This window comes from Corvus kubaryi, unplaced genomic scaffold (assembly GCF_017639235.1).
Source record: "Corvus kubaryi isolate FWS band 111438036 unplaced genomic scaffold, C.kubaryi_AGA036_p1.0 132, whole genome shotgun sequence".
In the NCBI taxonomy this organism is placed as follows: Eukaryota; Metazoa; Chordata; class Aves; order Passeriformes; family Corvidae; genus Corvus; species Corvus kubaryi.
In genome coordinates, this window is record NW_024580666.1 from 607828 (window position 1) to 625388 (window position 17561).

A 17561-nucleotide genomic window follows, 5' to 3' on the forward strand; every position below is an offset into this window, starting at 1 on the left:
GTCCTAGCGTAAGAAGCTATTTGCTTCTCAGCTGTCTCTTTACGGCACTCTTAGAGCAAATATAATAATCCTCCAAACAGATCTTTTCTTCTTTCTTTTCCTGTAGAGAGGTCTGCTTCTCGATGGAGAACAGATACCAACTTTATGCAAGCTGCAGCATGACAGAAACATCCCAAGGCCTGGAATTTACTGCATACAATGCAAAGTTACAGCCATGGATCATATCAATTGTGGTTTTGATGGATAACTAAACACTGTATAATTCTTTGGTTTGATGCAACCAAGATCCAGGCTCCTCACAACTGTGGTATATTCATCATCATCAGTTCTCTTCTGTTCTTCTCATCCTTCAGTTCTTTTGTTGCCATTTCTTAGGCACTGACATGAGGATCCATATTTGGAGGGATTTCTTCACTAGTTCTGAAAATCTTCTATGTGTTTACAATTTACTGACTCATCTCCAGGTGGGATTACACATTCTTCTCTTTAGAAGCTTACAATAAATTCAAGCAGAATCAAAGGGGACATGGCTGCTTTAATGGATATGGAAACTCAACATTATTTATCAGCACTCCTGGCTTCCCAAGGATATTTATTTGCAAAGGCAATCTGGTCATGATGACTCCAAATCAGTGTCAGGAGAGAATACGGAGATATGTAAAGTGATGAGCGTGGGATGGAAGACTGCCAGGAGTGGAACTGCAAAGAATGTATTTACAAAAGCTGCAGTGCAAAGGAAAATGAGGGTTGTTCCTGTAAAAGTCAGATGCCCGAGAACAAATACTGAAGGGTGTGTTTCTGAGGAAAGGCTACTATTCTGGGAAACTGGTTCTGACTGGGAATCATCTGGTAGCCAAAGGTGTGATGCAAGTGTTAATATGATCACTGTATCTGCTAACATGGGAGCACCGAGTAGGAGTCTGGTACATGTATTACTTCTGTTTTTCAAATGGCTGCAGCTGCTGGTGAAATACAGCGTGCCATTCTAGTATTTCAAACAAAATTAGAGGGTCAGAGAAGAACTGGAACATTTATTAAATTATTGGGAACTATGTATTTAATGAAATACTCAAAGACTTTGATTTAGTTAGCTTAATGAGGAAAAGCTTCAACTTATCAAAGATAACTGGTCTGTAGTTCCAATACAGTGAACAGACACATGAAAAAGTTAACTCTTTCAGTGCTGAAAAAAGGAACAAGAGTGAACGCCTAGAAATTAGACAAGTTAGATAAATGCAGCTTACTCATTACTTCCCTGGAAGTGTTTAAGGCCAGGTTGGATGGGGCTCTGAGAAATCTGGTCTAGTGAAAGGTGTCCTTGACCACTGCAAGGGCATTGAAACTAGATGATCTTTAAGGTCCCTTCCAACCTAAACCATTCCATGATTCTATGACATTAATCTGCAACATTTTTAAAGAGAAGGGTAACCATCCACTGGAACAACTTAGTACAGGTGACATTACACTCCCCACCACCAGTAACTTTTAAATGAAATTTTGATTTTTTTGTAGAAAAGAATAAATATCTAGTTTAGGCAGCAACTTCTTCAGTAATGTTTTATGTAATATGATGTCAAAAGACAGCCTATACTTTTCTTCTTTTAATCTAGGATACATAACATTTCCAAAGTAACAATTTTAAGGTAAATCACAAGCATGCATAAAGAATGGGTGACTACAAACCCCGTGAGGCATTTAAGCATTTTCACTATTTATTTGTTTTTCTCCAAAAACGATTCTTGGCTATGCAATAGCCGTGGTGCAACGTAGGTACCACAGCAGTAGCACAAAGCTCAGCACCGGATGGAAAATCCCTCAGCAAATCAAAGTGAACACTTGGGTGTTTAGTCCGTGCTGAGCTCCCTGCTGCTGCCTGCAGCTCAGGAGCTGTGAACAGACGAGGTTGTAGCAGCAGCTCATACTGCACCCTCTCCACAGCGGTTCAAAGAAAGGCTGAGGTGGAAAAAGGGTCTGTCCCTGACTTGTGAAGTAAGACTTCTCACAGAAGAACCGCATTCACTGGGAAAATGTAGCTGTAGCAAGACTTGCACTGGATTCTGCCACCCTAAGTCAAGCTTCTATGCCTGCCTCAAAAACATCCCCTTGCTCTGCAAAAGTTCTTGGCCTTGTTAGGAAAACTACTAGGTAATATTTTTAAGCCTGTGCTCTGATGAAGTCAAAATAAATTATTAAAATGGCCCCTCTGACTTCAGAAAATATAAAAAACCAATGAATATGATCCATTAGCAGCGGAGAAAAAGAGACTTTATTTTAAAGCCAAAGAACTAAAGTCATAGATTTTTTTAATTAGCTAGTTAGTTGTTTTCAGAATCTGCACATGTATTGAATTGTGATCTTTAATACAGAATATAAATTAAGGCTACAGTTAAAAAAAAAAAAAAATCCTTAATTTCAACTCCTAAATACTTTTTTTAAGACTCTGGAAAAAAAATGGACCAACTTTCAAACATGACAAGCCCTCAGGAACTCCCACTGATCCTGAGGTGAGAAGCAGCAGAGGGGTGTTTATAAGCAGGAAGAACGTAGATTTAGGGCTTTGACAAAGCAGCCGTGTCTCATCCCGCCATGACAGTTGTTAACACCTTCATCCAAACAACCCTCCCGCTCCTTGGCCTCAGAGTCACCATGCCACTTTCTAATCCACTGCTGGGCAGCTACCTGGGGGCAGCGCTCAGCTGCTCAGCTCGTGTGGCTGTGGAAGTGGCTGAACTAACAAACCGGCGAGGAGGGGTACAGGCACATGTTCCCCCCAGCTCTGAGCATGGAGACCTCTTGGGAAGAGACAAGGTGGGCAGCTGTTAACAGTAGCACACCATGGTGCTATAGGAAGAAGCCTTTTTTTTGGTCTTTTTGTTCAGTTTTGTTTTGTTTGAGGAGCTTAGTTGCAGACACAGCTGTGCCTGCAGAGATCAGACTTTTCACAGGACATACCTGGCACTGTGAAGACAAAAACCCAAGTCTCCAGGCTGCCAGGGGTCTAATGTAACCAAGGGAGAATACTCTTTCTTATGAATAAATCTTTAGAGACTTTGTAAAGTTCAGGTTAATGATCTGGTCATGTGAATTCAGATACCATTTGGGGATTATTTAGGCTTGCATTGCTGCAAAATATGAAGATCTCCAAAACGTCATTTTAAAGATGAAAGCCATTTTTGAGTCCTACAATGTAAAAATGATTCAAAAGGCAGGATGATTTTTTTAAATCATCAGATTTCTCTGCAAGTATGTAAAATATTTCTGCATGGCTACTTCACTGTGTCTAATTTTAACTTGAACTGAATTTTTGCAGACAAATTGTAAACACTTTTAATAAGAGAACCACTCTTATTAATCTGCTTGTCAATAAAAACAATTTTTAGATGCTTGAATCCACAATTCCCTAACTTTCTAACTGCTCTAAACTTCCTGAATCCTTCTGCAATTTTTGAGAACGTTGACTGTGATTGAAAATGCAGTTTTCATAACTGCACTTTCTTTCCTTGAATCAGAAAAGGGTATCAACAGCATATCAATTATATTATAATTCTGGGCTATTTAATATTCTACCTTCAGGTTTCCAATAGGAAACATAATTATCAGTACTATAATCCATGAGAAAGGAAGGTATCTATTAAGTGTATCTATGGTTCATATTGACAGCACAGTTTCCTCATTGGATGGAGGAATACATATGTTTCTGTCATTTTTTGATGAAAATTTTAAGCACTACATTTTTTTCCCCAGTGTTGCACCCAAGAGAAGTAGTGCCTCAATCCTTCCCTTCAGCTTACCCTTTGATACATCAATCAGACCCAGCTCCTCCCCTGTGCTGTTGGGGCCTTTCAAGAGGAGCAATAAACTCATGAATAGAGACAGTCGCTACCATCTCTCCCGTGCTTAATCCAACAGAAAGTATTAGAAATTCCAGAGCATCTCCTCCATTCTCAAAATAAGGGACATTGACTTGTTCTATGAAGATGGCTTGTTTGCACAATTTTTGCAAAACAGCAGTTGTTGGGGGAATAGGAGGTATACTGGATGCAGATGGATCTGTCAGGGGATATAGCTGTGAAACTCTCCTGAACTATAACAACATAATTTTCAGATCTGTAAAAATTCCAGATTTTGGCCACCTTTAACAGCAACTGAAAAAGGAACAACCTCAACATAAGAATCATGCTTCTCCCAAAGTTAAGTTCTATGCTCAAGAGCCTGGAGTAAAATCCCTGAGATGGCAGCAAGAATTTTTCAGCAAAATTACATGTTTTCCTTGATCTCATTCTTCTAAAAGGACAAAGGATTTTTCTGAAGTTTTCAAAAAGCACTTGGCTTGAAACTTGTTAACAAAAATAAAGGAGATACTACAGTAAATGAAAATAAGATTTTGTGATAGAATATACTAGGCAAATCTAATTATAGGTGTTAAAATTCTATTTAATGATGAAAGTGACAATCCACATGACAGCTCTTACAATTTTATTAAAGTCAATTATTAAAATTTCATTAAATTATTATCTATCTATGCTGGTTTACTACAAACAACTAGGGTTACAGTTTTTAAAATTTTTTTACCTAGAAGATTTATAAATAAGATTTATCTTTTGGAAATGTCTTTGTTTCTTTTTTGTAGGTGTTACATACATACCTCTTCAGAGAAGTCAACAGCTTCATTCACACCAGTGAATTCTAGTTATTGCTAAAGAGGGAGTCTGGGACTCTGCAGACTGCATAAATCAGGAAAATGTCAAGACTTCTGATCCAAGACAATAAAATTATTATTTGATATCATTAAAAAGCCAATCGAGAAAAAGGAAATACTTCAAACCATAAATAAAAAAAAAGTATTCACTGAGGCTAGCTTTTTAAGAAGCAAATCCACCTCTTCCTACTGGCCTAATCAATACGAAGCAGCTCTGTGAAACTCTAAAACTTTCTGTTGTGGAGATTAGAAATCATCATACGCCCTTGTTAGAAGCCATCATCCTTTCAGTCGATCATCAGTTACAAGTCGATCATCCTTTATCACACCATATGATTAAAGTCTTGTTCTGGAAAATATTTTTTTTTTTTTAAGCTATCCTACTGAATAGAGATGCTATGCTGATCAGAAGGTCTCTATCTTGATTTTCAATAGAAACTCTCCATGCCAAACACCTTGCAGGCAGTGGGCAGTGATGCTGAATGAGATTCCTGGAAGAATGAAATACAAGCAATCAGCTTGAATGTGTTGATCCCAGATCTTCACACTAAGGGTATAGACGTGAAGCCAATTACACAATATACAAATATATTGTATCACATCTGGGTATTACATATGCTCAGCTTCTTCCCTGTAGAGAAATCCTTTACAAATTTCATTAGCAATTAATAGAAATATAACTATGGTGACAGGTACAATTTAGCTATCGGAAAAGGGAAAAGAAAATCCTTTTCTACAAATCATATATATATATATATATATACATATGTGTGTGTATGTGCATATATACACACACATAGAGACACATATATGTATATCTCAATAAAAAGAGATTAATGCTGCCGAGGCTTGCTAGAGCAGAAACAGAACTGCTGCATGCTACATTCTTCTATCCTAACCCAGCTGATTTTCAAATCTGAGCATAACAGCCCAATAATGCTGCAGCTGTAGTTATCTTTCCATGTCTTTCATTGTCTTGATGTGAGAAACAAACTGGAGACATGTAGAGCTATGCATCTTAAGTAATGATAGGGCCAGAAAAACCCATCAGGATAAATTGGTTAAGTTCTGTAAGACATTACAAGATACAGTCAAATAAATATTACTTACTGATAACATCACCTTTTTTCCCCTCTTTCTGAGAATATTTCCCTAAATAGAATGACAATTAGAACTTACTGGGTTTTTAGTTCATGTAAGTGATCAACATGAAAAAGCATATTAAAAAAACCCAACAGACAGAATAGTTCAGGGTCATACTTATTTTACTGAAGTAAGCAAAAGACAGCAGCACTAACAATAACACTTAAATTATTCTAATTTTTAAAATATTTAAGCTGTTTTAGTATCTGTGCCACTCAGTTTTTCTTACCCACTTGATGTTATCTACATAAAACTGCATTCTTCTTCACCATACATGATTATTTACTTCCTAAAGCAATAAATCATTTTCCTGTGGTGCCAACAACTAACAATCTTACTATTCAGAAAAATCTCCCTCCCCTTAGGAATTTCACATGTGTGAAGTTGCTATACAGAATATACAAATACGCTTTTTCCCCATTGCCTGTCACAGACTACTCAAAATAAATCTGGAGTCTTAGGATGACAACAGAACCCAAGCTAAAAAGCACTGTCCTAAAAAGTTGGATTGTTGTTTTCTTAGTACTTCTTTCTTTTCTGTTAAAAGAATTTATCTGGATTAGCTGGTAGCATATGCAGCCTTTGCGTCATAGTAAAAACCATTCACCGCTTTTTCCACTATTATGACAAAATTCGTTAATAAGCATTGAATGCCCTCAGACCCATTAATTGTGTGATTTGGTTTGGAGTCTTTTTAAACAAATAAAATTGTTTCTTCTTATGTCATGAAGAATGCAAGAAAACTGGGCAAAACCTAATATGCCTTTAGTACTTTTGCTCAATACATCTATCCTTCCATCTTGTAAATACTTAGACGTACAAACAGGTGTGCATGTGTGCAGTGCAACTCAACTTGCTAAAATCACATGCATAAATGTCAGATAAGGGCCTAAACTACCAGTAAAGTACTTAATTTGCATAATATGAATTGAGGAGTAGTAGTGGCAGTACCTGGCAGATTAAATGTGAGAATAGATCCACAAGGGAAAGGGTCTCTTTTTCCAAAATATTTGAAGCCATAAGCAATCTAGTATGTTCCAAATTGAAACCATTCATTTTTTACAGATTTTCTATGAACCTTAGGAATGAAAATTAATTTAGACAAGTTGAAAGAGAGACTCAACTCCATGACTAACATGGGAATTACCCTAATCCTCTCTTCAACTCAATCATGGAATTTTAACAAGGTTTTTCTGGAAGCCCTTGAGATCTCCTAGCCTGAACATTAACTTATGTCCACTATTTTCATACTAGTTAAAACACAGCCATAAATGGAATCTGGGGCTGAATTAGGAGACCAACCCTTTGAGTTCTAAATCACTTGTTTGAATCTTGGCCAGAAATTGCCACTGTTTGCTGGGTTTTGCATGATATACAGGAAAAAAGTTGATGATCTCATCCTAGTAGCAGTACTAATTCTGAATTTCCAGCTATGCCTACTTAATGCTAGATTATTTCTGTGGGAAAAAAAAAAAAAACAAAAAAAGGTGTTCTCTTGGGCTTATGCTACAAATGAAGGATTCCCTAAGGAGTCATTCATGTTTGGAAGCAACGCACATGTTTCTCCTGTGCTCTGCTCTCCCAAACAAATGCCTCTCACCATAAAGAGATGTGGTGCAGAGATTATACCTGAAAAGGTATCACCCACCCCTGCTCTCTGATCTCTTTATCACAATAACCAGAAGTAGGGAACTATGAGCCAGAGAATACTTTTGGTTCTAAGTAAATGAGGGAAGCCTACTGCTTGATTCAAACTTTTTCAAGGCTAGAAGATTCAGTAAAATGATGTTGGTGAGAGCAATTTTTCTGCCAGCGTTACTATTCCTGCCAAGTAAATTTAAAGGCAGCAGTAGAACCATAAGAAGCATCATCCAGAGCCCAGATCTGGTAACTTTCCAGATATGCTGCAGAGCCTTTAGTTTTTCAGGCCTTTAGGGACGGATGGGTTGAAGGATGTGACGGGCCAGGCTCATTTAGGTGACAGGTAATTATTCTCATCGGACAGCTGGTTTATGGAGTAGTTTATAATGTGTGCTCTGCATTCTGTAAAACACTTGTAAAAGTGAATAAAGGCTCAAATACAGTCATTAGTAAATGCTAATATTTTGCCTACCTATCAGAAAATACAATCAGGAATCTGTTACTCAGGGAAAGTTACTGTTTCATAAGCAAATCCAAGCATTTCTCTTTGGAATTGCTAAAAAGACCCAACACATGCTCCGTCAGGTGCAAAACCGGGAAACTCGTCCTTGTAACAGGATCTAAACGTCAGCTATGCCCTTCTTGCTTACTTTCCCTCAGTCTTCGGCTAAATTTTAATCCAGAAACTCACGACCAGCCGTAGTTTCCCTCTCTCATTGCTCTTCACAACTCTTGGGATCAGTACCAATTGCATGGGCTACAACTTTAAAGAGGGCGCGGGAAAGGAGGGAGGTGGCAAGAGGGAGGTAGCGGGGGGGGCTGTTTTTCTAGCTGAGGCCGCCTGTGCTCGGCTGAGTCCCGTTTGGCGTTTAAGCCTTGCAGGTGGTGTCTGGCTCGGTCGGTGCCCGGGCCCTGCCGTGCCCCGCGGAGGCGGCGGGCGGCGCGGCTGCGGCTCCGGCTGCAGGCACGGGCGGGCGCGCATCAGCCCCGCGGCTGCGGGGCCTTTTCTGCCTCTCCCCTGCCTTGGGTACGCAGCTGCATCGCAGCTCACGAGTGACCGCTATTTTCAATTCCCAGGTTAATGAAATCAGCATCGTAAAAGCACGTACTTACCCCGCCTTTCCCCGACAAAAAATATAAAAGCAAATCCGCTGTTTCCTTTCAAAACATTGGGCATGACGGTTTGCGTTATTTTCTAAAGCGGGGGGGGGGGGGGAGGGAGGAGTGAAAGAATATTTTTCTTGCAAATTCAGGTGTAAAGATGCTTTAAAATAAATAATACCCCATTTTCAATGAACACTTTATGAGATTGTCTAGGGGCCAATGCCTACAAATCCTCCCCTTACTATGTCCCAGGATGGAAGCTCAGATGCATGGACACAAAACAACTTTGCCGATTGCCCTGTGGGTGAGCGAAAATCCGTGCCAGCTCCGCAAATGACCCAGCACTGGTACTTGCTTCTGTAAGTGTTCGCTCAGTCGCACTCCCCAGCTCCGTTCCGCACGCTGACATTTTTGGACCCGCGGACTGCGGCCCCAGACAATCTTTTAAAAACATTTGCTGATAAAATTCAGCAGGTAGTTTAGAGAAAAAAACCAAAACAAAACAAAAAACGGAATGAGGGGAAGGGAGGATGGCTAAAGGGGAAAAAAAAAAAAAAAAAAGGAAAGCTAAGTAGTAACAGCTGAGCTGAATTTGCCGAGCCACCAGCAGCACCGGGCGGCGGGCACGGCCGTCCCACAGCCCCCGGCCTGGGCACTAGCGGCGCCCCCGCAGCTTCTCGCTGCACCGACTATCCCCTACCGAGCACGGCGGGGACGGGTCCTTCCTTCCCCAGCAAGTTGTCGCCCCCCAAACCATTGCAGTGCACCAAGTGTGTGGGTTGGAATTTATTTCGCTCCACCGCTCTTTCGCTGTTGGCGTTGCAGGGTCAACGGGCGCTGGCGCCTGCCCCGCTGCCCCAGCGCCCGCTCTCCGGGGGCCGAGGAGGGGCAGCGCTATTCGCAGGCACAACGGCGAATTTCCCCGGCGCTCACTGTGCCGCGCCGTTCCCATTGGCCGCGCGGCCGGCAGGGAGCGACGGGAGGCGGAGAGGGAGCTGCCAGCAGCAGACAGGCAGGCAGGCAGGCAGGCAGGCAGGCACCGGGCGAGTGCGTAGACAGGCGCACGGCAGGCAGAGGCTGCTGGGGTATTGTTATCATTGTGCTCCGGCGGAGGGCTTTGCCTGCAGGGGGAGGGGTGGAGGGAGGAGAAGAAAGAGGGAGAGAGAAAGTGCGGGGCGAGTATGCAGCAGGGCTGGGGCCGGCGAAGCGGCGGTGCTGGCGTGCCTGGGCTGAGTCGCTGAGAGGAGCCTGCCCGAGCTCGCTGGGGGGCACCGGCGGGAGGAGCGAGGCGGGCACGATCCACGCGTGGGGAAGGCAGCCAGCCGAGGGGAGCCGCCGCCGCGCCGGCCTCGCAGCAGCGACTACTTCTTTCTTATCTCCCAGCCTTTTGTTCGCCCATCCTCTTCCTCCTCCTCTTCCCTGCCCACCCTCTGCACCGCGGAGGGGGCTCGGCAGAGAGACAAGCAGGCTGACCCAGAGCTGAGTTTCACCCATCCTCCGCCCCCCGCTCTCTCTCCCTCCGCTGCATCGCTGCCCATGAGCTAGAGCGGCAGCCGGCTCCGGCAGGCGGGGGCACACGCCGACCGCAGCTCCCGGCAGCTGCCGCTGCCCGACCCTCCCCGCCGCTCCCCTCGCCCCGCTCCGCGGGCTCCAGCCGCGCTCCGGAACTGGTGGGGGCCGCCCTGCCGCCGCCCCTCCTCGCCTCCATGTGCCGGGTAGCGGGAGCGCCGCCGCGGATCCTGCCGCCGCTGGCGCTGATGCTGCTGGCGGCCCTGCAGCAGGTAAGCAGCGCCGGAGGGGAGCGGGCCGGGCTGCGGCTCTTTGTTCCCCTGCGGGCGGCGATGCCCGGGGAAGGAGGGGGAGAGCCGGAGGGAAGGGGCGGGTGGGCAGTCAGGCTCCGCTTCGTGGTGGGGGTCTCGGGGAGGGGGTAGGGGAAGGCGGCAGCCGCCACTGCCCAGCCGCCGGGGTGCCCCGGGGCGGCTCGTGGCCGCTCGCGCAGAGCCACCTGCTCGGGGCAGCCCCGCCACTGGGCTCCGCGCGGAGAGGGAGAGGGGGGAGCTCCTGCCCGGGGCTGGCTGAGAGGGAGAGGGTGGTCCCGAGACGCGAGAGGTGATGGGGGCGCCGATCGCCCCTCGCTCTCGGTAGAGCAGGTGCCGCGGGACGGGGTGGGGGTGGCCGGTACCCGCGCGCCTGGCAAGGAGCACGGGAGCTCGGCCTCGCCGCGAGGGACAAACTACTGGAGTGGGCGACGGAGCGACCATTCCCCCTTCGCCCCGCGCGAGGAAGGGCGGGCTGGGGTGCCAGAGAGGTGCGGGACAGGGAGCAGCCCCTGCGCCTCGGCTCCCTCGCCCGCTAATCCCTTCCGCGGGAAGAATTTAATCTGCCTCCGCCTGGGCGCTGGGCTTCCCCACCCCCTGCCGCTGACGGGAATTTCCACTGGGACGGGCTCGGGCCCCGAAGTGTTTAATTTATTATTATGAAAGTCCTGCTGCTGCCTCCCCCCGGTGGCCTCGCCGGGGTGCTTCGGGCGGGCGAGTGACGGGGTCCCGGGCAGGTGGTGGCGGGGTAGCGCTAGGCACCGCTAGCCGCGGTGTGCTCCCCGTGGGGTGCAGAAAGTGGAGGTCTGGGGCGAAATGGGAGTGACGGGGAGACGACAAAATGGATCCGGTTGGGGCAGCGGGGGCAGTGCCCGCGGGGCGATGGTGGGGCTCCCCTCCGGCGGCGAGGGGTGTCCGGAGCGGGCGCAGAGCCGGGGCACCCGGTGGGTTCCCCGTTCGCTTTGTGCTCGCTGAGCTCGTATCCGCCGCGGCGCCGGGGGTGGAGAGGGCGGTAAGTCCGAGGGACAGATGGCGCAGATCATCGCCTCTTAATGGTATTTACGATTGGGGCATTTCTGTCGGGCCGGGGGAGCGGGTTGAGGCGAGGCCGGCGGCGGGGCCGGGGTGCCGGGGCGGGCAGGGCGCCCTCCCGCCGCGCCCGCAGCGGCTGGCGCAGGGCAGGGGGAGGCGGCGGGCGCAGCCACTGTCCATGGTGCGGCCCCGCTGCCTGCGCCGCACCGGGGGCGGGAGGAGCCCGCCCGGCCTCCCGTCTCCGGTTCTCCATCTCTCTGACACACTCATCCCCTCGCGGGGTCCCCGGGCAGTTGAGTCCTTCACGCAGTTTCTGAGGCACTCTCGGGCTGATGACTTGCACCAGGCGAGCGAGGTGCTGAAACGCTGCTCCACGGCAGCCGGGCATTTTCCCTTGAGTCCTAGGAGGACGCGAGGCAGGCTGGCTGGCGTGACACGAGAGTGTCCGGCGGAGCATGAGCGGCTGTATGTGATAGCAGACACCCTATTCAGAAACTTGTGTGTGCCACTTACCGGCTATTGTTGAGTTGGGTTGGTTTTTTCGTGTGGTTTTTCTTTTAAGTCCTTACGTGTTGTTTACTGTTTGTGCTTTCAGTTCTGTTCAGTCTTCCTATCTCAATAAATCTTTAAAGCAGAAAATCTGCAGTAAGCTTTCATTCCATCTTCTCGGGGGGGGGGCCGGCGCGCCCGCGTGAAATAGAAGCACAGGCTATGAATTAAGGACAGGAACTAGCCGCGTTGCTTTTATATCACTCAGTGTCACTGGCATGTTACGGTTGGGGAATCCAATTTCCCCCTTGTTTGGGTATCCATTAAATCAGGTTAGGGTTGATTTTTAATAGTGTGTAACAAAATTGGAACTTGGGTATGAAATCAGATTTATAGACCTGTGTCTGTACAACACTTTCATTTTAAGAGCTCTTTTTTCCTCTCCTGTTCTTCCATCATGCATACTGCGGGAACCTTCACCAGCTGGGTGCACTGCTAACTTTTTTTCCCCTGTCATCATACCTACTACTTTTGGTTTGTTGGAGGTTATCTGTATCGGGTTCTTTTGAAATGTTGAACCTTTTCACTTAGTTTGTCCTCTCTGCAACACGGTATCTGTCTTTATTTTCTAGACTTATTAATCAGTTTGTTATTCGTTAGTGGTGCAGAAAAGCTGTCCTTATGGAATTACTTGAAAGGTTGTAACTGGAGCCAGATTTTAAGGCAGATCTGTGGATGTTGCTTATGTACAGGAAATACAGCTTAAGAGTTCTGGCAGTGTGTAACCTGCACAAGAAAGACGGGAATGAAAACTGCACTTTATTTTGCTGGTTAGCGTATCAGTATGAGTCTGGGAGTATTACATGAAAAAAATCCTGACAGGAGAGAGGATGAAAGGAGTGTGTCTTGTTTTTCTGGCTAAAACAACAATTCTAATCCAATGAAGGAATGGGAAAGGTAGTATGAGTTTACAGGAATTAAACTACTATTATACATAAACTGCAACACAAAGTCTAAATAAAGTGCTCAAAAAGGGAGTAATTTTTTCAAAATATAAGCTGATTGAATCACTCTGTGGATGTTGCCCGTTTCTAAATCAAAATCAAGTAAACAATAAAGCAGTTTTGGAGCCTTTTGAGCTTAGGTGACTGGTTTGAATTGGAATGATGATGACAGGGCACGTAAGTTATTACCCTCTGCAGGCAATTTTGGTCTTATTCCAGGTCTTAGTGAATGTATCCAGGTGATAAAGCTACTACCCTAAATGACACTCCTGTTAAGCTGCCTCAGCCGAGAATCCAGCAGTGGCATTTCTTGCCAGCTCTACCCCTCTTGGAATCACCCTCAGCAGCAGTCTCTGGCAGAATTGGGGTGAAGAATATTAACATGGTTTTGTGCAGAAACAAGCAAGATCCCCTATTCTGGGTACATCTTCTGTCTCTCACAATATACCTGTGTCTTCGATTTTTTTTTTTTTAATCTGTATAAGCACAAGTTTTAGGGTGTCTCTGATTAACGACTCCATTAACAGACTCCAACACCATTAACTCCTTTCAAAGTGAACTGAGTGTAGTGAATCGAATGTATTTTATAACACATCTCATAAGCCCCAGAACAGGGTAATTAGGTGAGTACCTCAGCCTTTCTGGATGTAGATCTTTGTGTTCTGGTTTTGCTTTGTCTTCAGAGAATCTATTGGAAAAGTTAAATGTGGCAGGGTATTGCAGCAGAGAGCTCTCCAATCCTTGTCTGTCTGGTCTAGGTAATAGTGATACCACTGACACATCCTCAAAATTCAGCTAATTGCGGAGCTGAATTTCTTTGCATATTAAACTAAATACATTATTTAAATACATTTTGTTGAAATGCTTTTTAAAAAACTCATTTTTACGTCCATTATAGGATAGATAAGATTGTGTAATTCAACGAGTTTTTTGAATTTAAATCATTGGTTGACAAAACAGGAGGTAATTTTGTGTATTAAAATACTCTGATTATCTGGGCAGATATTGTAGCAAGCTCAGAAATACGTATTTTGCTTATGTACAAGAAGGTATATATTCTTGTGTTGTCAATCTATGTATTTTTAATAAATGTGTGTTTTTCAGAGAGCCTTCTACTGTTCTGTCTCTTCCTGGGTAGTACTGCTACCTAGGCATGCAGCTAAGTGTGCTGGAAAGATGAATGTACAGTTTTATGATACCAGCTTTTAAAATATAGCCCAAAATTACCATATTTTTGAACTACATCTAGTCAGGAGTGTGTAATTCAAAAACTTCCTATATTTTATTTTCCTTTTTGATTTTAGAAGTTGGAGGACCTCCCATAAACGTCATTGGAAGAACCCTGTCATGTTCTATGTTACTTGGTTTCATCTGTACTTTTAAATCAATAATTTAATTTATTACTTTTTTTAATAACTGAGTACTAACACGAGAGAATTTCGTTGTGACAGAATTGCATGTTTATATTTAAAAGTAGCTTGAGGAAGCTGTGAGTAAAGTTATTTTTACTCAATACAGGCAGTATTGTGTAAGGGACTTGTCATGTGGTAAGGAACAGGAATTTTTGAATGGCTTTTCCTGCTTAAGAGAATAATTTACTAGTTAAACTCTCCTTCTGTTTCTCATTGGTTTTGTAAGTGTTTTTTTAGGGGAACAAAAAAGTTTAGAAAGCTTGGAATAGCTTCAGTAGTTACCAGCACTCCCATTAGGATGAGAGTGTAATTTATTTCGAACAATGTACATACGGAAAGCACAAATCCATTCCCAAAGGCTGTGCAATCTCCAATGTTCCCTGGAATTTTTGTTTTAAATTTTTGCTATAAAGTGTAGGAGGACCCCATACTGGCCTTACTGAGTAGCCTGTGTGCTTTCACTAACCCAGTGGCAGTAGTTGTGCGTAAGGTTCAGTGAGGACAGATCAGAGAATAAGCTGGCGATCCCCACAGGGATCGAGTCCAGCTGCTGACCTGCACAGTGCCACCCCCAAGAGTCTCACAATGTGCCTGAGAGCTTTGTCAAAACTTTGGGTGGAGAGTAATGAGGGCTAGAAGAACACTTGACATCCTTTGCAGGAACAGTGCTCAAGCACTTCTGACCTGCCACTGTACTGAGACTCACTCATTGGCCAAGTTAGCACTGGCATACAATGAGGCGAATCTTGAGAGGCGAGAAACGTACATTATTGCAGGATGAGTTTAAGGAAGATCTGTGTTTTCCTCAACTGCATTTATAGTGAGCGAGCTCAGAGGGACCTTTTTCACCTGGGTGTTGGACCATGTTGCTGTTCACCTTGGTATATAACCCAAGTGTGCGTGGTTCATCATTTGATTTGATCCTGCAGTTCTTGTTGAAAGATCATGGGAGCTCTGTCTGAATAAAGAAGGGAAATTAGGCTTTCTATTTTTAAATGGGTTATGAAAACAGATACAGGATCAGCAGCTTCCAAGATGGAAGGTAATTCGCTGCCAAATCTTTTCAGCATTTCACTTAAACTATTTGGTTTTAGTCAGTATTCGTGTATTTAATTAAATACCATGTTTCCAAAAGGCGCGTTTATCCTCTCCTCTAGGCACTCCTTGACATATTTAAAAAATATATTTTTACCAACAGACTCCTCTAAGGACTCTCCCATTCCTTATAATTAGCATATAATTATCACCCAGCAGCTGAAGACATAGTTAAAATTTTGTGATCCCCCCCCAAAAGAGGCCTTCCAAGGCTTCCCCAAAGGTCAGAAAGAAAGCAGCATCCTCCTGTATGGAATAGCAGCAGTTTCATGGGCTGAGATGTTCAGTGTGAGCAATACAATGGCTATTATCAAATCAGAGAGAGGTCATTTCTTGTAGAGAAATTAGAATGTATGGGCAAATACAGGACCAATTTTTTTAAAAAAATTGCTATTAAAACAATGTAACTTAGACATACAGAAGTTTTTGTCATTTGTTTTTGTCATTCCAGTTAAAATATTAAGATTTCCTTCTCTAACCTGTGGCTTACCCGAAAAACCATGTGTTTTGGAAGATGCAACCAGTCCCACGTTCTCCTAGTTGAAGGAGAGGGAAAGTCCATACTTGGGTTATGGCTTTGAGCTATGTGGCATATACTAAATAATTGTCTCAATTTTTAATACAGCAAATGAACGTTGTCTCTCAGTGGGGGTTAACAGGATAGGCTGTGAACATGGTTTGTAAAGCTGGGGGATGAACAGATGCAGAGCAGCATTGCAGAGCAGGGCTTGGTGGTGCTGGTGGACGAGAGGCTGGACGTGGCCCAGCGTTTCATGCCCACAGCCCAGAAAGCCAAACATGTCCTGGGCTGCATCAAAAGCAGCATGGCCAGCAGGCCGAGTGAGCCAGTTCTGCCCATACTCCTCCCTAGTGAGACCCTACGTGGAATACCGCATCCAGGTCTGGAGTCCCCAGCACAGGAAGGATGTCAGCCTATTGGAGTGAGTTCCGACTAGGGTCATGAAGATAATCATAAGATGGGCATGGAGCACCTTTCTTGTGAGAAAAGGGTGAAAGAACTGTGTTTGTTCTGCCTGGAACATTGGAGTGACCTAATTTTGGTCTTCTGGTACCTGAAGAGACCCTAAAAGAAAGATGGAGAGAAACTTTTTACATGGGCATGTGGTGATAGGGCAAGTAGGAATGGCTACAAACTGAAAAACAGTAGGTTTAGATTAGTTATTCTTTGCTGTGAGGGTGGTAAGGCAGTGGAACCAGTTTCCCAGAGTAGTTGTAGATGCCCCATCTCTGGAAGTGTTCAAGGCCAGGTTGCATGGGGCTTCGAGCAGCCTGGTTTAGTGGAAGGTGTCCCTGCCCCATGGGCAGGGAGGGTGGAAATAGATGACTTACAAGGTTCCTTCCAACTCAAGGCATTGTATGATTCTATGAATCTTTGGTGGTTTAAGGCAAGTTGTTTTAAACCAGATGGTAGCATAAAAGTTGCAGATTCTCTTACTTGGGGAAGGTGCTTGAGAGCTATAAGTGTTGGTTTAAGAAACTGGATTTTCTGATCTAAAATCCCACAGTTCATGAAGTAGAGTGCTGATTAGAATTGAAGATGGTATAACGAAAGCCCTTTCTGCTGTAACTGAATGACCTCTGGGAGGATGTAGCCTGGCACCCACTTTGGAAGCTTTTGGCTTCCAGAACAATTTGAATGAAAGGCACTTTTCTTTTTCTCTAGTTGTACTCTATGGTTGAAAACAAATTGTACTTGACTACATTTGCTGAAGTACTGAGTACTGTGAGAGTATAAACTGTTGGCAGCTTTGTTTGCAGCAAGTTGGAGATTTAAGAAAGAGTTGCTGAACATTTTGAATTCTAGCATCTAAAGCTTTTCAGAGATGTTTCTATCATCTTGCAGGATATCTTTCTCATGGCTTATGGTAGTAAGTAGAAACTTGTTATTAAATAATACCACCTCTTACAGCATATCCCAGTGTGTTAGATACTGTCTGTACACAAAACTAAAAATGGACAGAACAATCTCTAGAGTTGCAGCCTAAGTTGCAAGTGGGTACTGGGTACCATCCTGGCTTTTAAATTAATGAAGAAACACTCAGTCTTTAAACACAGTCACAAATACTTCTGTGATCTGTGCTTAAGTTGAATATTACTGTGGTAA

General features: G+C 44.5%; 1 protein-coding gene across 2 annotated transcripts in view; it reads left to right on the forward strand.

Moving 5' to 3' along the window:
* The first annotated feature begins 9741 nt into the window (after nt 1-9741).
* The window catches only part of CDH2 (cadherin 2), a 116890-nt gene continuing 109070 nt past the window's right edge, over nt 9742-17561 (forward strand). The window contains exon 1 of one of the 2 annotated variants that reach the window (XM_042029310.1): nt 9742-10368. In XM_042029310.1, the coding sequence (XP_041885244.1) occupies nt 10294-10368 (75 nt within the window). In that variant the 5' untranslated portion in view covers nt 9742-10293. Of the gene's footprint in view, nt 10369-11230; nt 11417-17561 lie in introns of those variants that run through there. The other variant, XM_042029302.1, reaches the window with a different exon arrangement.